The sequence below is a fragment of the Dreissena polymorpha genome, chromosome 14, assembly GCF_020536995.1.
Source record: "Dreissena polymorpha isolate Duluth1 chromosome 14, UMN_Dpol_1.0, whole genome shotgun sequence".
NCBI classification, from domain to species: domain Eukaryota; kingdom Metazoa; phylum Mollusca; class Bivalvia; order Myida; family Dreissenidae; genus Dreissena; species Dreissena polymorpha.
Genome location: NC_068368.1, coordinates 48,774,043 through 48,795,768, shown reverse-complemented (window position 1 = coordinate 48,795,768; position 21,726 = coordinate 48,774,043). Strand labels below are relative to the sequence as shown.

At 37.1% G+C, this 21,726-nt stretch overlaps 1 protein-coding gene and 1 non-coding gene across 2 annotated transcripts in view; both read left to right on the top strand.

Moving 5' to 3' along the window:
- Positions 1-21,726, top strand: part of LOC127857349 (Fanconi anemia group A protein homolog) — a 48,555-nt gene that overhangs the window by 5,981 nt on the left and 20,848 nt on the right. Inside the window, 16 exon segments of the mRNA XM_052393749.1 lie at positions 1,352-1,458; positions 4,782-4,883; positions 6,831-6,977; positions 7,401-7,477; positions 9,200-9,341; positions 10,980-11,113; positions 11,848-11,958; positions 12,532-12,627; positions 13,781-13,834; positions 18,097-18,124; positions 18,200-18,252; positions 18,750-18,799; positions 20,122-20,198; positions 20,469-20,603; positions 21,082-21,215; positions 21,641-21,675. Of these exon segments, the coding sequence (XP_052249709.1) occupies positions 1,352-1,458; positions 4,782-4,883; positions 6,831-6,977; positions 7,401-7,477; positions 9,200-9,341; positions 10,980-11,113; positions 11,848-11,958; positions 12,532-12,627; positions 13,781-13,834; positions 18,097-18,124; positions 18,200-18,252; positions 18,750-18,799; positions 20,122-20,198; positions 20,469-20,603; positions 21,082-21,215; positions 21,641-21,675 (1,482 nt within the window).
- Positions 715-877, top strand: LOC127859088 (U1 spliceosomal RNA). The gene has a single exon (XR_008039279.1). It is a non-coding gene; the product is annotated as a U1 spliceosomal RNA (small nuclear RNA).

The window sequence follows — 21,726 nt, the reverse complement described above, 5'->3', positions numbered from 1 at the left end:
TGTATATTTATTTCCATGTATATCTGTGAAGAGTATGTTACTAAATGTAGTGAAATAAAGAATACTTTCCATTTTAGGAAAATAAATATATAAAAAAATAAGTTATGAAACTTAAGTTGTTTATTTTAAATGTGAAATATCTTTTTATGCCCCCAGTAGGGTGGCATATAGCATTTTAACTGTCTGTCTGTCTGTCCGAAAACTTTAACATTGGCCATAACTTTTGCAATATTGATAGAACTTATATCCTTGAATTATTGTAAAACACTGAAATATTGTAGATCAATGAATGCTGTTCTGTAACAGGTTTATTGCTTTTACCTGTATTCAGGGGAGAGAAAGCGTACAGTTGAAATTACTGAAGTTCTCTACTAAAAATAGATCAACATGGTTGACTGAATAAATATTCAGCTATTTTTAGATTGCCTTAATCTTTGTTTGTAGCATAGGATATTTATAACATTCTATTCACTTCCGTAATGATGGAATTAAATATTCTGTAAAAAAACACTTAAAAACCAGAGATTATTAATATAAAAACATATAGTTAAAAATTAGATCAAATTCTCTTCCTATTTAGAGAATGATGAAAATAAGAATATTACTGTTACAATTAAATATTAGAAAAGCATGATTGATTCAGTACTTTGGTCAATTTAACGTGATTGTGAATATGATGTCTGAGTATAAGGTGGAATGTGACCTTAGCAAATCATACTTACCTGGTACAGGAAATACCTTGATCATTAAGGAGGTTTCCCCAGGAAGAGGCCCTTCCATTGCACTTCGGTTGGGCTGACGCCTGCGATAGCCCCAAATGTGGGTTACTCGGGTACGCAATTTATATGTGTGGGGTCTGCGTTCGCGCTAACCCTGAAAAAAATGTCATAGAAACTGTTGTAATAAGCAGTGAATCACTCTCACAATAGTATATACACGTTAAAATTTGAATAAACTCAATACTCTTAGGCTGGATTTCCTTATTTTTATGTTCCCGGTAGGGTGGCATATAGCAATTGAACTGTGCGTCAGTCCGTCAGTCTGTCAGTCAGTCTTTCCGTCCGTCCGAAAACTTTAACATTGCCCATAACTGTTGCAATATTGAAGATACCAACTTGATATTTGGCATGCATGTGTCATGGAGCTTCACATTTTTAGTGGTGAAAGGTCAAGGTCATCCTTCAAGGTCAAAGGTCAAATATATGGCTTCAAAGCGGCGCAGTAGGGGGCATTGTGTTTCTGACAAACGCATCTCTTGTTTTATTTTCTTGCAGTTCTGTATTGAAACCATCATTTCATTGCACACTAGACCACAACAAAGTTGTATCATCCTTACCTTGGTTTCCTTCAGGATGATGAACAGACAAGGCTTTGGTGATGAATTCTGTAGAAAAGTTGTGCAAGCCTGCATCAAGAATGATTCAACAAATGTTGTCATAGCAACAGAAGTTGTCATAGGTATTATGACAGGACTTAAAAGCTTACCACTTAGATACGTATTTTGACTCAGTTGTCATCCCTTAGAAAGTTAAATTAAATTTTAGTACTTTCTTACTAGATTCAAGTTTTAAAGGCTTCATTTCCAACCCTGAGTTACTGATGAGCAGCAAACAGCATAAAACCTGAACAGACTGCAAGTTACTCGCAGGCTGTTCTGGTTTTATGCTGGTTGCTCATAGCCATTTTCACTTTGCCCCTGAGTGTTTGTCATGTTTGTTTGGCGTTTTATTTTGAAATGCTACTAAAATATTGTCATAATTTTATAATCATGTCTTTTCTTCATAACTATTTGTTCACCTGCAAAAAAAAGACATTTGATTATTTAGAATTGTCCAGCTAAAAATGGCTTGTCCTAATCAGTGTATTGCTAGATCGGAGCACATGTGGTTTTTGGACTTTATCAGTCAGTCAGTGACTTACTGTACTTGGTATTATACTAAAGCAGTCAGTATATGCCTCTCTCAGGGATGTGATTTTCTCATCCTTTCAGATGATTGTGTCCCTTTTAATTAAAAAATACAAATAGTTATTAACATTTCTTTATCTATATAACAATGAAGAGTTTAATTAACCCTGTTAGGGGGTTGGGGTTGGATATTTTCCTCTCCTAAGGTGGTTCTTTAATCACGCCCTTGCTTCCTGTATCACTTAATTATCCCGCGCCATAGACAGAGGGATATTGTTTTGGCATTGTACGTCCGTCCGGCACTTTTGTGTCCGGAGCCATAACTTGGAAGCAGGGATCATATTTTCCCGCAACATCAATTGGTCCGGATATAAATGGGGAAAAGTATCCGAAAATGTGTATCCGAAATCATGACAAATTACGTTAAAACATATACCATTGATTTTGCCATTCATGAAGGTGGTATAATACATGTACAAGTAAAATTCCCTTAGGCATTTTTTTAATCGGAACGAGTTTTCTTAACTGGTTTTATCATTTGGTATTTCATTGTTGTTTCGTGTGCTGTTTAATCATACTTTTTCATCATTGTCAATATTATTAATCTGTGTAAGTCTATACCGATGTTTTAAATTGTTGTCGACTCGATACTATCTTACAAACATGCACTGAACCAAACAAATGTCTGTGCGTAGGTTGGCTACTGGCAACAACAAACCAAATAATTAAGAAATAATTTGTTGTCAAATAACCCACGTCCGATAGTTTAGATGCGTAGGGATTTAATCACGAGAGCGAAGCATTTGAAACCAAGCATCTAATTTTCCGATCGTGAGTAATTCAACAACAAAGTATAAAGTTCACGAATTATTTCGATTCAACCACGGTTTTACTTAAGATTTATTCAATGTATTTATTTTTCTTGTGTACTTATGTGAAGTTCCGCCCATAAAATAACTTTCGGCTGTTCTGTCGATCAGATACGCGACTTTCATTCATAATTATATTACCGGATTATTACGCGGGGGGAAAATGTATCGGCATGTTTTGTTTAGTTACAGCCTGTGCATTCAGACAGACGCGCTTGTCGGATGCGTCTTTACTCCGCTGTTCACATGTTTTTATTCTTGGTCTGACGTGCAATAAACCGGTCCTGACCGGTTTAGAGACTGCACGAATGGTTTATCACATCTTATCAAGATAAGAATGTCATTAGGGTGTGTTAGCATGTACACTGTGTAATCGATTTCATGACATGGGAATTTTAATAACAAACAGAATCGGACCGACTGTTTGGGATATTCAATCGGTCTTTCATGATCCCAATCGGTCTAGGACCGACAAAACCGAAAAAAATATGATCCCTGCTTGGAAGTGCTTTGGTGCATTTCATTGAAACTTGGTATGAGTGTATATATGGATAAGAGGATGATGCACGCCAAATGGCATTGTACACCATCTGTTAATAACAGAGTTATGGCCCTTAGTATCTTGAAAAAATGCTTTTTGTGTCCGGAGCCACGTCTTGGAAGTGTTTTTGCGGATTTCATAGAAACTTGGTATTAGTATATATATGGATAAGAGGATGATTTGCACCAAATGGCATTGTACACCATCTGTGAATAATGGAGTTATGGCCCTTTGTATCTTGAAACAAGAAATGTGTTTGTCAGAAAAACTATGTCCCCTTCTGCGCCACTTTGATTTAGTTTTTTTGACCTTGAAGGATGACCTTGATCTTTTACCACTCAAAATGTGCAGCTCTATGAGATACACATGCATGCCAAATATAAAGTTGCTATCTTCAATATAGCAAAAGTTATTGCAAAATGTTAAAGTTGGCACAAACCAACAGACAGACCAACAGACAGGGCAAAAACAATATGTCCCCCACTATAGTGGTGGGGGACATAAAAATGCTTTTTTGTGTCCGGAGCCATATCTTGGAAGTACTTTGGTGGATTTCATTGAAACTTGGTATGAGTATATATATGGATAAGAGGATGATTTGCACCAAATGGCATTGTACACCATCTGTGAATAACGGAGTTATGGCCCTTTGTGTCTTGAAACAAGTAATGTGTTTGTCAGAAACACTGTGTCCCCTTCTGCGCCGCTTTGATTTAGTTTTTTTGACCTTGAAGGATGACCTTGATCTTTTACCACTCAAAATGTGCAGCTCCATGAGATACACATGCATGCCAAATATGAAGTTGCTATCTTCAATATAGCAAAAGTTATTGCAAAATGTTAAAGTTGGCACAAACCAACAGACAGACCAACAGACTGGGCAAAAACAACATGTCCCCCACTATAGTGGTGGGGGACATAAAAATGCTTTTTTGTGTTCGGAGCCATATCTTGGAAGTGCTTTGGTGGATTTTATTGAAACTTGGTATGAGTATATATATATGGATAAGAGGATGATGCACCCCAAATGGCATTGTACACCATCGAATAATAACGGGAGTTATGGCCCTTTGTATCTTGAAAAACTGCTTTTTTTGTGCGTCCAGAGCCATATCTTAGAAGTGCTTTGACGGATTTCATTGAAGCTTGGTAGGAGTATATACATGTATATGGATAAGAGGATGATGCATGTTGGCGTTGTCCATCCGTCCAGACAACTGTTTGTGTCCAGAAGTATATTGGCGGGGGATATCAATTCAACAAATTTGCTTGTTTTAGAAGTGAAATAAAGCTTCTTGTCAGTTTTATAACAACACCTAGTTTTGTGATGAAAATGTTAGGGAAATTCAATTTGAAACTCAGATTTGTCCATATTTTTTCGATATATGAAAGGATGCCCTAAGTGTTAAATGATCTCCACTATTTATGTGCAGCTGTGTGTACACTGATCCTGTTTGTATTTCAGGAATCCTGAGCGAGTGTGTGGAGCTGGGCTATGCTGAGGAAGCCTCCCTTCAGTCCCCTGCCAGGGACCTGGCTGCCAGTATCCTCCAGTCTGTTGTTCTAGGTATTCTAGGCTGTCTTTGGTGATTGAGAAGCAAAATATTGATAAAAAAATATGCACATATTGAAAATGATCATGTTGATTAACTATTGGAAAATATGGAATGATGTTGTAGGCAACTGTAAAAAGTATTGTACATTGTTCACCCAAGTGCAACATGTAAATTGTTCTGCATCACCCAATTGCAACCTGTAAATTGTTCTGCATCACCCAAGTGCAACATGTAAATTGTTCTGCATCACCCAATTGCAACCTGTAAATTGTTCTGCATCACCCAAGTGCAACATGTAAATTGTTCTGCATCACCCAATTGCAACCTGTTAATTGTTCTGCATCACCCAAGTGCAACATGTAAATTGTTCTGCATCACCCAAGTGCAACTTGTAAATTGTTCTGCATCACACACGTGCAACCTGTAAATTGTTCTGCATCACTCAAGTGCAACTTGTAAATTGTTCTGCATCACACACGTGCAACCTGTAGATTGTTCTGCATCACCCAATTGCAACCTGTAAATTGTTCTGCATCACCCAAGTGCAACTTGTAAATTGTTCTGCATCACACACGTGCAACCTGTAAATTGTTCTGCATCACTCAAGTGCAACTTGTAAATTGTTCTGCATCACAGAAGTGCAACCTGTTAATTGTTCTGCATCACACAAGGGCAATCTGTAAATTGTTCTGCATCACCCAAGTGCAACCTGTAGATTGTTCTGCATCACCAAAGTGCAACCTGTAGATTGTTCTGAATCACCAAAGTGCAACCTGTTAATTGTTCTGCATCACAAAAGTGCAACCTGTACATTGTTCTGCATCACCCATCTGTAATCTGTTAATTGTTCTGCATCACGCATTGCAACTTGTAAATTGTTTTGCATCACGCAAGTGCAATCTGTAAATTTTGTTATGCATCACAAAAGTGCAACCTGTTAATTGTTCTGCATCACACATTGCAACTTGTAAATTGTTTTGCATCACCCAAGTGCAACCTGTTAATTGTTCTACATCACAGAAGTGCAACTTGTAAATTGTTCTGCATCACACATTGCAACTTGTAAATTGTTTTGCATCACCCAAGTGCAACCTGTTAATTGTTCTACATCACAGAAGTGCAACTTGTAAATTGTTCTGCATCACAGAAGTGCAACCTGTTAATTGTTCTGCATCAAACAAGGGCAATCTGTAAATTGTTCTGCATCACCAAAGTGCAACCTATAAATTGTTCTGCATCACCCAAGTGCAACCTATAAATTGTTCTGCATCTCCCAGCTGTAATCTGTAGATTGTACTACATCACCCAAGTGCAATCTGTAAATTGTTCTGCATCACCAAAGTGCAACCTATAAATTGTTCTGCATCACACAAGTGCAATCTGTAAATTGTTCTTCATCACCGAAGTACAATATAGACAACAAACACTTCCTCCGATGTCAGTAAGGTTAATCTCACTTTGGTATCATGTGTTCATGTGTTTAGGGGTTAAACTATTCCATACCAAAAAGCACATGTATAATCATGTTGATGATTTAAAGAGCTAGTGGTAATATTATAGATGTTCAATGAATGGATATTAATTCTTTATAAATAGCTATTTAAGTATTTATTTGTGGCATATCAATGTTTTGATGCCCCCGAAGAAGGGCATCTAGTGATCGCACTGTCCTTATGTCTTTCCGTCTGTCTGTCCGTCACACTTTTGCGTTAAGGTTTCGAAAAACTGCTCATTACTTCTATGTCACTTCAGATGTAACCTTCATATTTGGTATGCATGTGTATATGGACAAGGCCTTTCCATACGCACACAAATGTTTACCCCTTTGACCTTGACCTTGAACTTAGGGTCCGCGTTTAGGTTTCAAAATCAGCATTTAGGTTTGAAAAAAGCGATTATCAGGGGCATATGTCTTCCTATGGAGATAGCTTTTGTTAAACATGACTATACTTCTATAGGTCTTGTAGACGAAGCCATGAAATCTCCCAAACACAGTGCAGGATCCGTGGTGCTGTTTGATCAATCCAAGGTTGGACCAGCTGCTCTGAAAAAAGCCTCATCATCACTGATTGTTGCAATACTGAGCCACAAACCTGTACACAAAGGTGAGCTATCAGTCTGCATTCCCTTTATGTTGTTTGTTCTGATTGCACCAGTTTACCCAAATTATATGAAGATTTACGGCACAGGCTTATCAGTTCTAATCCTTTGTAAACGGTAGTTGCAGTGTCATTCACTTGCGAGACTTACTTTGCTGCATTTAATCAATTGACATTTGAGCTGCTTAATTCTATAATGGGTCCCTATGACATATGCAAACCCCGTAGCTCCAGCCCAGACTGCACAATTGCAGTCTCATCTTGAGCAACACATGCTGCATATGGCATGAGACCCATTTTCGCATCATGTGGCTCATAAGGCTCCCGAGAAAATTCTGATTCATTGTGCTGTAATTAAAGAAGAATAATTAATGCAGCATATGACATAGAACCCATTTTTGCATTATGCAGGTAAATTACTGTTTTCAGTGTCACAAGCTATAAGGGATCAGCACAACTGGGCCTATGGGCAGATGCCTGCAGCATTGATACATCTTTATAAACAGGTATGTGTTAAGTTTAATTGTACATGTATTTGCTTGCCACACGTGAGACCTGTTTGTTGTTTTTGCATTTCATATGTTTGTATTTCATGATCATTTGAAAATAATATTTAGGAGATGGAGTGGGTCGTTATAAATTGCAAAAATGCAGTACAGTCCAATATTAGTGCTCAGTTTTATTCATTGATATCTATTAAGTTTTTATGCTCCCCCAAAAAAAATTTTGGGGGAGCATATAGTCGCTGCTTCTTCTGTCCGTGTGTCTGTCCTTCCGTGCACAATTTTTGTCCGGGCTATTTCTCAGCAATTAATCACCGAAATTCTATTTTAACTTTATGGGAAGCTTCACTACCAAGAGGAGATGTGCATATTATCAGCCGGTTCTGGTCGGATGATTTTTCACAGAGTTATGGCCCTTTGAAATTTTCCATTAACTGTACATATAGTGCAATTCTTGTCCCCCAAACTACAAGACGTTTCCTTTTATCTGAATATATAGTGCAATATTGTGACAAAAAAAAAACTTTGGGGAGCATCACCCGTCTCCGACGGTTTCTTGTTTGCTTATATTTTAATGAGGAATTAATCTGTTACCCCTGCGCTGTGAATTCATTCAGTTTACCATAGATCCAATAATGTCTTAGCATAATCTGCTGGTTTCCTTAACAAAAGGATCTTTGATAGATACCTAGTAAGGGATAATAATCGACTATTGGATAGTCTAGTTTAATGAGCTACTAAGTGTATTATTGATTTACTTTATACTATACATTAAACCATAAACACCATTGTTTTAAATTAGTCTCATAATAGTTTGCATTAAATATTCGTTCAAATGTGCAGCAAATGCTTGACAAACATGATTTACTGATTGATTTAGTGATTGATTGAAATGTATTGATTTAATTCAATAAAAATTGACCTTTTTATACCCCACAAACAAAGTTTAGGGGGGTATATCAGGCTTCCTGAAAAGGCCGGACCGCCGGTCTTGTCCGGCAAAATTCTCAACGGTCCGGTGAAAGTTTCTAAATTCGCCAGTCCTTGCCACAGGCTAAAAAAATTATGACTTTATACCGGAAAGTCTAATACTTGCCAAAAGAACGAAAACACCATATTATAATAACTCCTTTCGTGAATTTCGAGCCTTTTTGTCATTAAGAACACTAACGCCTCACTAGTTCTTAAGAGTGCTCCCCTTTTGTCGTTTTTTTCGAAAACGTTAATTTCATTGGTCCAACATATTACCATCTGTCCAATTATTAAGGTTGTAACAAAAAACTACAAATGAAAAAAATGTTGCTTAAGTTCTTCCATGGCGCTAGACCAGGCCAGAAAAGAAAGCTAAGAATGAGGAAAAAAAACAAATTTTGAAAGAATAAAGAAAGCAAAACGGGTAAAAAGATTGTTCAAAGTAAGTGGAAGTCTTATAGAAGTTGCTTGCATAATGACGAGTCACACGACAAGCTGTTTAGATTCTAAATTCTTCAGTTATAAACTGGCGCTGTTCGGTCAGGTGAATTTTTGTCCGAACAGGCTAACTTTTCCATCAGCCTGTCCGGTTGACAGGCACTTTTTGGGACTTTTCAGGAAGCCTGGTTTATAGAAGTGAGCTTGTCTGTCGGTCCGTATTAAGTGTCCGCTCTCTAATTCAAGTTGTTTTCATGCGATCTTCACCAAACTTGGTCAGATGTTGTATCTTGATGATGTCTAGGTTATTTATAGCTGCTGATTCCATTTGGGATTGAAGAAGTACTTCATATTCTCCGACAAGTACTTGATGAACAGGAAGTCAGCTGGCAGTTGTTGTTGTCACTTGTATCAGTGGTGGTTGTCTGCTACCAGAACTCTACTCAGCACATTCTAGGTATTAATTAAATTCCTTCTTTTAAGAGATGATTGATGTTTTGTTTTAACCTGACCATCTCTCTTAAAGTTAGTCCATAGAAATTTTGTTTCAACATTTGAGAGAACGATTTGGTCTAAGATCATCTAAATTTGTTTGTTAGTTTCTTAACAGGAAAGGAAGGCATCTGTTGATTTTAAGGACAACAGGTCTTATGGGCATACATAGGGTAACATGAAATTCGTTTCTGGGTGATATTTAAAAAAAAAAGTTAACCTATGATTGTCAAAATTGGTATGCTGTTTACATGGAATAAAAAGAATGACGCCTATCGATTTACTTCTAATGTGTCTAAGGTTTCCGGATGATAACTCAAGAACGCTTAGGCCTAGGCTCATGAAACTTTATGGGTATATTGATCATGACTGCAGATGACCCCTATTGATTTTCAGGTCACTAGGTCAAAGGTCAAGGTCACAGTGACTCGAAATAGTAAAATGGTTTCCGGATGATAACTCAAGAATGCTTTGGCCTAGAATCATGAAACTTCATAGGTACATTGATCATGACTGGCAGATAACCCCTATCGATTTTCAAGTCATTAGGTCAAAGGTCAAGGTCACAGTGACTAAAAACGTATTCACACAATGGCTCCCACTACAACTGACAGCCCATATGGGGGGCATGCTTGTTTTACAAACAGCCCTTGTTTTAGAATGCTTTGACCAACGAAAGGTGCTTTTTGAATTTGATGTCAACCAGTCAAAGTCAAGGTCACAGGGCCATGTAACATGACAAGTGTTTCCATACAGTATCCAGGGTGTTTTTTTTACTAAGAAAGTGACGCTGATAGTCGGCGTCTTCCCCTACCAGAATTTTTTCCCCTCAAAATACAATTTCCCCTCCAAAAATATCATTTTTCACTAAAACATATCTATTTTAGCATTTATTTAAGCTTTAAATCGAAAATTGTTAATTTTGATTGCTTAATTATCCAGCGCAATACTAGCTCAATTGAGGTGGTCGTGAAATCACGTTAAAATAGAAATAAGCGTCTATGGTCTTGGAGTTGGATTAGAATGTGTAGTTTGCGGTTCCTATTAATTTTTGCAAAGTCATGCAGAACATTTCGCACTTTATCACTGTAAATTTTGTTAGAAGAATCCTCAAACTAGACGTGCTTACATCTGAGCTGTTAAGCGCATGCTATATAGAGTAATCGATAAAGGGAAGTCACTCTAAATGTCATTTGTGTTTGTTAATGTTTTTTTATGATTTTGACAGAAAACTTCTTTATTGTAAATTAATTGGGAAAAATGTCATCTTGATTTGATTGGGAATGGTGCCGTTTTTTTTGCTTTTGTAATGCCTCCATTTTCCGGAGGTGCAGACAGTGGTGAAAAAACTCTGAAATCAGAGAAGATGAGTTATAGACATTGATTAAAGCAGTTTTTATTTTTTCCCCAAATATGTCTCTTTCGCACTCTTATTTTCCCCTTTCACCCAGCGTCCAGCGTCTTCCCCTTTTTCTAAAAAAAAAACCCTGGTATCAATGGTACAGATATATTCTGGATGTGAATGTTAATAATTTATTAGCTTGGATTTTTATGAAAAATAAAAAATCACTGAATGCCGAAGTTGTTTTCCTTTCTTGTTCAGATATGACAGATGCCCTGGTACAGGAAGGCCTGGAGGGCTGTGACATGGAGAGTACCATCACAGGGCTCCTACTGGCCAGGCAGGCCTGCCTACACGGACCCCATGTGTTCATGGCATACCCGGAGTGGTTCCAGGTTGGTTGTACATTCATGTACTGCACCCAGATGATTAGTTTTGTTTTTAGTACATTTGTTTACTGCCCCGAAATGAATTAATTTTGTTATTGAATGGCCAATTTCAATGGTTCCTCCATGTGTTCATTGCTTTCCTCATAAGCTCCAGGTTAAAGGGCCTTGGCTTTTTATGCCCTTGGTAGGGTGGAATATAGCTGTTGAACTGTCTGTCAGTCTGTCCGTCTGTCTGTGTGTCCATCCGAAAACTTTAACATTGGCCATAACTTTTGCAATATTGAAGATAGCAACTTGATATTTGGCATGCATGTGTATCTCATGAAGCTGCACATTTTGAGTGGTGAAAGGTCAAGGTCATCCTTCAAGGTCAAAAGTCAAAAAATACAATTCAAGGGAAGAAATAAGCTTTAAAAGGGAGATAATTTCCAAACCTGCCAAATGAAATATTGAAATTTTATTTCAAAGCGGCGCAATAGGGGGCATTGTGTTTCTGACAAACACATCTCTTGTTCAATGATACAGAAATATCATGTGAGCACACTAACCCCCCACTAACCTCCTGTTTCTGAAAAATCCCCCCTATTTTCAAAGTGAGGGAGGAATTTTCCCCATACTTTTGGATTTCTAGAGTAGACACTGCAACAAGGGTTTTACAATTTTGTATTGTATCAACTTGATTACAACATGAGATTTTGGAAGTAAAGCTCTAAAATATACTGTACTGCTTTATTTTACAGAGATCATTTTCTGAAGGTGCAAACTGCCCAGTGAAAACCAGGAAAAGTTTTACGTTCTTGATGAAGTTCTTGACTGATCTCATGCCACATGAGTCTGCTCAGCACATCAAGGTATTCTGTTTACTTCATAAGACAAACATACATTTCTGTTACTCCTGTGAGCATACAAGTTTTGCAACTTTTTATCATGTTAACCTTTTACTAATAGATAAGTATTTTCACGCATTTGTACTCCCTGTGAAAGTTATATTTAATTTAAGATCTTTCTTACTAGATTCAAGTCTAAAAGGCTTCATTTCCAACCCTTAGATACTGATTAGCAGCAAACAGCTTAAAACCTGAACAGACTGTGAATTACTCACATGCTGTTCTGGTTTTATGCTGGTTGCAAAAGCCATTTTCACTTTGCTTCTTATGGGGGAAAGGGTTAAGACAAACATGCATTTCATTTCTTTTCTTATTTGTTTTCATTAATTTTCATTTCATCCATTAATTTGCTTCATGGATTTACGTTCTTAGCAATTTTGAGTAAAATTGTTTTCTGTTTATCCTGTGAGCACACAATTTTCCAATTGTTAATCATGTTAAGGCAACAATATCAAAGCTTTTACTCTATTCCTTTACATAAAAGCATAAGCTATGTCTATGATAAATGCAGTATGTAACCATGGTCACCTCTTTCAGGTTCACATCGCTAGGCCCCCGTTTGTTCCCCCGAAGTGTAGGGATATCTTGGCTGACTACATACTGCTGGCAAAAACCAGGCTCCAGGACCTCAAGGTATTCATGAGTTTAGCAAATCGGTTTTGATTGCACCAGTAACTGGGAGTGGACGTACCGCGTTAAAAACACCACATACATCTCAGTTTACAAGCTAATTCAAATGTTTATTAAGTTATGAAAGGTAGGTTGCATATCCTTGTTGTTTTAGTGATCACCAGGTTTGCAGATGGATGTCTTATTAAAAGGCATATTTCTATTTTTTAATGTAAATCATGACTTCTAGCAGATGCTATCTGAAATCACATATTGCATAATTTACAAAATATGGCCTTTTTTTATACACCTGTTTTTAAAAATGGGACGTATTATAGTTTCACCCTTGGCAGGCGGGTGGCATTGTCCACAGCAGTGTCCGCTCTCTAATTCAAATAGTTTTCATCTGATCTTCACCAAACTTGGTCAGAAGTTGTGTCTAGACAATATCTAGGTCAAGATCGAATATGGTTTTATGCCAGGTCAAAAACTATGTCACGTGGTCACTTAGTGCATTTCAAGGATTAAGCATGGTGTCCGCTCTCTAATTGAAGTAGTTTTCACCCGATCTTCACCAAATTTGGTCAGAAGTAGTGTCTAGATGATATGTAGGTCAAGTTCAAATATGGGTCATGCCGGGTCAAAAACTAGGTCACGAAGTTACTTAGTGCATTTCAAGCATTTAGCATGGTGTCCGCTCTCTAATTGAAGTAGTTTTCATCTGATCTTCACCTAATTTGGTCAGAAGTTGTGTCTAGATGATATGTAGGTTAAGTTCCAATATGGGTCATGCCGGCTGAAAAACGAGGTCACGAGGTCACATAGTGCATTTCAAGCATTTAGCATGGTGTCTGCTCTCTAATTGAAGTAGTTTTCATCTGATCTTCGCCATATTTAGTCAGATGTTACATTTAAATGATATCTAGGTCAAGTTCAAATATGGGTCATGCCGGGTCAATAACTAGGTCTCGAGGTCACTTAGTGCATTTCAAGCATTGAGCATGGTGTCCAAAACCTTTGAACGGGCGTATCTTGTGACAGTCTGGCACTCTTGTTATGCATCACTTTATATATTTTATGCTGTTCTCAACAACTAATTACCAGTATGTAGTATGATGATGTTAAGAAGACTTCATTTCTTTTAAAAATAATGATCCAGTGACTTGTTTATTTTCAGGAGATATTAGATGATAACAGCAAAGATGGTGGGGTGACTAATGGCAATACAAAGGTATGCCAGTCTGTTTGGCATTTAAGCACTGTCTTGCAAAACAAGTACATACATTAATGTTTATACCCCCATGACTGGTAATGGGGGATATATAGTAGTCTCTTTGTCGGTCTGTCTGTCCCGAAAATTTCGTCAGATCTTCACCAAACTTGGTCAAAAGTTGTATCTAGATGATGTCTAGGTCAAGTTTCAATATGGGTCATGCCGGGTCAAAAACTAGGTCACGGGGTCACTTTGTGTGTTTTTAACCGAAAGTTTGTCCGGACCATAACTAAGTCATTTATTGTTAGATTTTAAGATGACTTGGTACATTTGTTCACCATCATTGGACGGTGGTCGCGCGAAAGAATTACGTCGATATCTCCAAGGTCAAGGTCACACTTTGAGTTCAAAGGTCAAATGCATGTCCGGGCCATAACTTTGTTGTTTATTGTGAGACTTCAATTGGCACATTTGTTCACCATCATGGGACGGTGCGTCACGCAAAAAAATTACTTCAATATCTCCAAGATCAAGGTCACACTTAGAGTTCAAAGATCAAAAATGGCCATAAAGGAGCTTGTGCGGTCCAGTATTATGTCTTTCATTGTTAGACTTTAAAATCATTTGGCACATTTGTTCACCATAATTGGACGGTGTGTCGCGCGAAAGAATTACGTGGATATCTCCCAGGTCAAGGTCACACTTAGAGTTCAAAGTTCAAAAATGGCCATAAATGAGCTTTTCCGGGCCATAACTATGTAGTTCATGGTGAGATTTTAAAATCATTTGGCATATTTGCTCACCATCATTGGACAGTGTGTGGCGCAAAAGAATTACGTCAATATCTCCAAGGTCAAGGTCACACTTTGACTTCAAAGTTTAAAAATGGCCATAAATGAGCTTGTCCGGGCAATAACTATGTCGTTCATTGTGAGATTTAAAAATCATTGGGCACATTTGTTCACTATCATTGGACAGTGTGTCGCGCGAAAGAATTACGTCAATATCTCCAAGGTCAAGCTCACACTATGAGTTCAAAGGTTAAAAATGGCCATAAATGAGCTTGTCCAAGCCATAAATATGTCCGTTCATTGTGAGATTTTAATATCATTTGGCACATTATTTTGTTCACCATCATTGAACGGTGTATCATGCAAAGAATTACGTCGATGTCTCCAAGGTCAAGGTCACACTTTGAGTTCAAAGTTCAAAAATGGCCATAAATGATCTTGTCCGGGCCATAACTATGTCATTGTGAGATTTTACTCTGTACGTTTGTTCTCAATCATTGGACAGCATGCAAAATAGTCTGTGTCAATGCTGCATGTGGGGGTATACGTCACGTCTGTGACAAAGCTCTAGTTATTAATGGATTTCTTAGTATACGTCTTTAAAAAAGGGAAGTATAATGGAATTACTTGCAGCAGGCAGGTAGATTGTTTGATAAAGTTTTGGATTGGGTCATCATGAAACTAGTTGAAGTTGCGGGCATAATGTCTCGGTAGTACTTTAACCAGCCAGATGGCCTGAAGTAAAGTTGTGCCAGGTTAACCTTCCCCACACTCGTACTAAATAGTTAAATCAAATTTTCTTTAGACATAATAACAATTGTTGGTGCTATGGTATTATAATCTTTACCAAGTTTGCTATCCAGCTGGGTCACATGAAGTACTTCGCATTCTGAGTTATGCCCCTTATATTGAAAAAACGTTGGTCAAACTTATCTTTTCTGCCATGAAGTTCAAACAGTTTTAAGTTCATCATTATCATCATATTTGCTCATAATGTTTGTGGGCATTAAATCTAACACTTCTGAATTATGGCCCTTTTATTATCTATAATGTGCCAAAGTAAATGAGACAATTGAAATAGGCATAATTTGTTACAAGTTGGCATTCTGGTTTCATTTGTTAGATGACAAGTTTGAGTCAGACAATCATGTTGTTGAAGATCCTTCATTGAAACACAGAGGGGGTAATCATGTGATAAACAAGATGGCGACGTCCATGCAGAGACAGTTATTTTTCGCTGTTTTATACACTTCATTACTTTTGTTTAATTTTTAAATGGCGCTCACTTTCCAGCCATATCAGTAAACATGAGATAAGTGTTTATTTCGTATTGAAATTCGCTTAATATGTTGACTTTACTCCCAGCAAATTTTCTTAGTGGAGTTTTAATTAGGTCATCCTGCTCAGAAATTTCGCAGTGAGTATAGTCAAGACAAAGAGCGAATATAAACAAGAAATAAATGCTAGGAACTTTCTTGCTAATATGGCTGGAAAGTAAGCGGCATGTAAAAAGCTAATTACAAGTTATAAATGGTTTAAAACAGGGAACAATACCTGCCTCGGCATGAACGTCGCGATCTTGAGTATAACGTGATTACCCCCTCTGAAACAGATATACAATAAAAACAGAATGAATTGATCTGGTTGAGCTTCTGTGGAATGCGCTGTCTATTTGGGAATAACTCGGTCAGACATGACATGATATACTTCATTTGATTTTAATTTCATACATTTTTAGCTCACCTGATTGCTCAGGTGAGCTTTTGTGACTGGTCTTTGTCCGTCGTACGTCCGTCCGTCCGTTCGTTAACATTTGTTCTTAAACACACTAGAGGCCACATTTATTGTCTGATCTTCATGCAACTTGGTCAGAAGCTTCGTCCCAATGAAATCTCGGTCGAGTTCGAAACTGGGTCGTGCTGGGTCAAAAACTAGGTCATTAGGTCAAAAAAAAAGAAAAAACTTGTAAACACTGTAGAAGTCACATTTCATGTCCAATCTCATGTAACATTGTCAAAATGTTTGTCTTAATGATATGTTGGTTGAGTTCAAAAGTGGTTCCGGTCCGTTGAAAAACATGGCCGCCAGTGGGCAGGGCAGTTTTTCCTTATTTGGCTATAGAGAAACCTTGTAAACACTCTGAAAGTCACAATTTTTGCCCAATCATCATGAAAGTTGGTCAAAACATTGGTTTTATTGATTTCTCGGACGAGTTCAAAAATGGTCCAGATCGGTGAAAAAACATGGCCGTCAGTGTGGGGGGGCATTTTTCTCTATATGTATATAGTGAAAACATGTCAACACTCTAGAAGTCACATTTTTGGTCCAATTTTCATGAAATTTTGTCAGAACTTTTGTTTCCTAGATATGAGAGTTGAGTTTGAAAATGATTCCGGTCAGTTAAAAAGCTTTGCTGGCGGGGGGTGGGGGGGGGGGGGGCAGTTTTCTTATATTTATATAGTATAAAAAAGCTTGTGAACATTCTAGAAGTCACATTTTTTGCCCAATCATCATGAAACTTGGTGAATAGATCTTTTTATATATATCTCAGATGAGTTTGCAAATGGTCCCAATTTGTCAATAAACATGGCTGCCAGGGGGGTGGGGCGGTTTTCCTTATGTGACTATATAGAGAGAAACCTTGTGATCGAACACTATAGAAGTCACAATTTTTGCCTAATCATCGTGAAACCTAGTCAATACATTGGTTTTATTGATTTCTTGGACAAGTTGGAAAATGGCTCAGATCGGTGAAACACACTTTTTAGCTCACCTGATGGCTCAGGTGAGGTTTAGGATTGGTCTTTGTCCGCTGTCCGTCCGTCCACATTTGGGTTGTAAACACTCTAGCATTCACATTCCTCAAGCATTCTTTATCAAAGATGCTGAAAGATCTCAGTCAAGTTTGATGATGAGCAAAATCACATAATTAATGCCATAATTATTGCCCCTTAGATGTCCAAATTTTCATTATATTGTACAAAATCCTTGTACACAAAGTTTGATGTTTGGGGGGTCAACTCAAATATAGATCACCATTTCAAATCTTACAAAAACAAAAACACTCCCTACGCCAGAGTTTTTGGTTCAATAATGATGAAACTTGACCAGGATGTTGTCTGGTCAATATCTAGGTCATGTTTGACATTAGGTAAAGATTGAATCAACCGACTCCTCTCAGGTGGCCCTCTTGTTTTTGGAGGGGGGAGTTTTCCTTATGTGGCTATTTAAAAAATAAACTTAATTTGTTTATGCTATTTATTGGCCAATCTTCATGAAACTTGGTCAGAACAATTGTCCATATCTTGGCTGAGATTAAAACTGGTTCTTGTGACCTTTAAAAATAGGTCAAAATTATATATTTAAAAAAACATTTTCATACTCTAGAAGGCCCTTTTTTGGTCCAATCTTCATGAATCAGCGCCTTAGGCCTGATAGCCCTCTTGTTAAAGTCATGCTTAACGTGTTTTCCCATTGTATATTTCTTAGTCTGGTGACAGTGCTCAGGCAAGAAGAGGTGGGACAATGCTGTTACCGTATTTGCCAGCTCAGGGAAGCTGCCAACATCCATAATTGAAGCCAGCATATTCAGGAAGCCATACTACATTGGACAGTTCCCTACCTCAGCTGCTAAAACCAAGGCCTGTAAGTAAACTCTATGGTTTGATCAAGAATAAACATAATGATTGTGTCACAGCTAAGAATATTACCTTTATTCTTTACTTTATAATAAAAAAACCTCTCAATAAAGCATTATAGAAGGAATTCTAGAATATTTAATTTGACCGAGACAATTTTAATTGATACGAAATACTGCGATCATTTCGCTTTATGTCCCAAATACCTCAGACATTGCAGGAGTTTGATGTAAATAGTATTGCAGAATTAGTTGGTTAGAAATGTCAATCACATATAATTTAATGTTTTTGTGACATCCAATCATTACACATTGACACAACTGATATGTTTTACATTTAAAATGCACCATACAAAATCATTTGGTTAGGTATATATAGTTGTCTATAACACGGTGTTTTTTTCGTATTAATTTCTCAACTAAAGCTTGAAAGAGTTTTGAGATCTTCCTGGCAAGCATGTAAATAATACATGTATTTGACACATTGTTTTCTTCTTGTTATCAGCTACCGAACTTCCCTGACCCCAGAATGAAGCTGATAACTGCTTTGAAAAAGTAGGGCTCACATTGTTTGGATGAGATATGTAGTTGATCATCAATGTTTGTATTTGGGCCGTGCTCTGTGAACAGGGGATTTAATGCATGTCAGTAAATTGCAGTCTGCACAGGCTAAGTAGGGACTACACTTACCATATGTTTTGTTACAGAAAGTCTGCTTAGCAAAATCCAGTTACGGTGTAAAGTGTCGTCCCTTGATTATCATGTGCAGACTGCACAGGCTAATCTGGGATGACACTTTACACACATGCATCAAACCCCTTTTTCACAGAGCACAGCAGATTGTTTTGCTGATAACTGGTACATGCTGAAAGTTGCTATATTTTAATAATTTAGCCTTTTATTATGTTGAGCAAAAGTAAAACAGTTTTTAAGAGAAGCTCAAATGCTTTTTGTTCTGCGAGCATGTTAAATAGCAGTGAGAAAGCCAGGTAAATTTAACTATCCTGGATCGATAGTTTTGAGTGTTTGCATTGTATTTATTTCACAATATGATAGTATGCAATATGCAAGTATGAATTTGAAAGGTCCTCTCTTCTTTATAATAATCAGATTATATGTTCATCAAATATTTTCATGTGTGTCTCTTCAAACTTATTTATACGTGTAGTGTTCATCCATGTTTTGTAATACAAATGCTTATTTATATGCTTATATGGAATAATTGTAAAAATGAGTACTAATATACACACAGAACTCTGTCAATTGCTGAATTGAAGTAAAAGATACATGTTCATTTTAAAGGGATCTTTTCACGCTTTGGTAAATTGACAAAATTGAAAAACATTGTTTCAGATTCGTAAGTTTTCGTTTCAGTTATGATATTTGTGAGGAAACAGTAATACTGAACATTAACCATGCTCGAATATAGCCATTATATGCATCTTTTGACGATTTTAAAACCTAAAAATTATAAAGCGTTGCAACACGAAACGATTGAATAATTTGGAGAGTTCTGTTTTTGTCGTTAATTTTGTGAAACTACGAAGATTGCTTATATAAAGTATAAAATACGTCAAGAATGTGTACTCTCGGCGGAATAGCTCAGTAGGCTAAAGCGTTTTTACTTCAGGACTCTGGCAGGACTCCAGGGGTCACTGGTTCGAAACCTGCTCCGGGCATGTTCTTTTCCTTTTTTTATTTTTTTTTCTTGATTTTATACTGGAGCTTTTACGATCCAATGTTTACATTTATCAATATAAAGCATTTAATGAATAAGTTTAAAAAATGCCAAAATCTGTGAAAAGGCCCCTTTAATATTAACTTCTGTATCATTTTAAACTGTTATAAAGCCATCAACTATTCTGTCTCTCACATAGTGCTGGAAAGATCCCTCTGTCCATGTTCACCAACTATGAGAGGGAATGCCAGAGAGAGTCAGCTCAGTTGTTAGAAGGTACTAACCATGACTCAAATGTCTCACAAGACCACATTATATCACGTAGTTATCAGTCGTAGTTTTGAAATTGTGTATGAATGTTCTTGTTCACTGTTATAATATTGTATTATCTTAAAAAAAAATAAAGGTCAAAACTTGAAGTAAAGGATATTCTTTGTAGCTCAGTCATCAATTAACAGAAAAGAAGCTTACGTTTGTTCTCATCAAGAAAGTTGTAGGTGTTAACGCACCAGAATAGAAAAACAAATATTCAGTGTTTCCCACCAGGTGTGTTTCTGGACTCGGACTCTGATGGGGAGATGGAAACCTCTGACCTTGACCTTCTTCTGTCCAGTCTACATCAGCTTGTTGCTATGGCTACAAGATGTGGCCTTGACCCTGCTCAAAAGGTCAAATATACAGGTAGTGATCATTTTACTGTACAGTAACCACATGTTTATAACTTGAAAGAGTTAAAAAGATTAGCTCAAAAGTAGTAACTTAAGGAAATGATCAAATCCATTAACTACAATGTGCAGTCACAATAGATTCTAAAGAGGTTTTAATGTGAATCCAATAAATATCTTTGAGGCAAAAAGTCCCCACATTGTCTATTCCGTGCACTTGCACATAGTATGCTTGAATCTCAACAGATTTCAATGGGAATCATCCATGTTTTCTGCCATGCATATTGGTTAATAAAGAATCTGACACCACCTTTCCATTTCATAACAGATTTTTTTAAGGAATACAGAAACTTTGTTAGCAAGCAAGTAAGTCACGATATTGGTCAGTCAAACAAAAGTATTCAATTATGATACTCAGATTTAAAATGGTCATGTAACATAGAAAAAAGGTGTAGCAAGTCATAAATACAGTATTGAATTATTTTCTTCTTCAGAAACAGAGTTGGTAACCCTTATATGTGAAAGGATTGAAGCCTGCTTTTCATTGAAACCTTGGCCTGGACTTGAGCCTATTCCAGTTATAATGATAGAACGTCACACAATCAACCTCCCAGAAACCCAGTTGAAGGTTTGTGTGTGCTTGATTTAACAGAATTTGCAATATTCGGTTCAAATGGAAAAATACTGAATAACAGATTGCACTGTGTCATGCTCCTTGTAGAAATCATGCCGCACAAACAAAATATGTATATTATAATACTGTTCCAAAGTCACTACATGTCAGTTGGATTATGCTCCCCAAAATAGGTCCAATAGTACCTGTCTGCTTCAAAAGTTGGATGGTAGAGCCATTAAAAGCTAATGAGGGACCATTTTCTTCTGCAACGGCCTACTGCTTTCTCAAGTTGCTGAACTGTTGGACGTCCTCTTTAGACTTGTTTGAATGAATATCCTAGAGTAGTTGTACTTAACAGCCCATGAATGTCAATCTTATTAGTTGAATAATATAAACTTTTTCTAGGTAATAAATTCCATCCTGAACACGATTTGCAGAATGTCTTCATGCAGAGAAGGGCTTATTTCATTCAGTAAATGGTTGCCAAGGTTTCTGTTGGCCTGACCCAAATATCCTGTAGTCA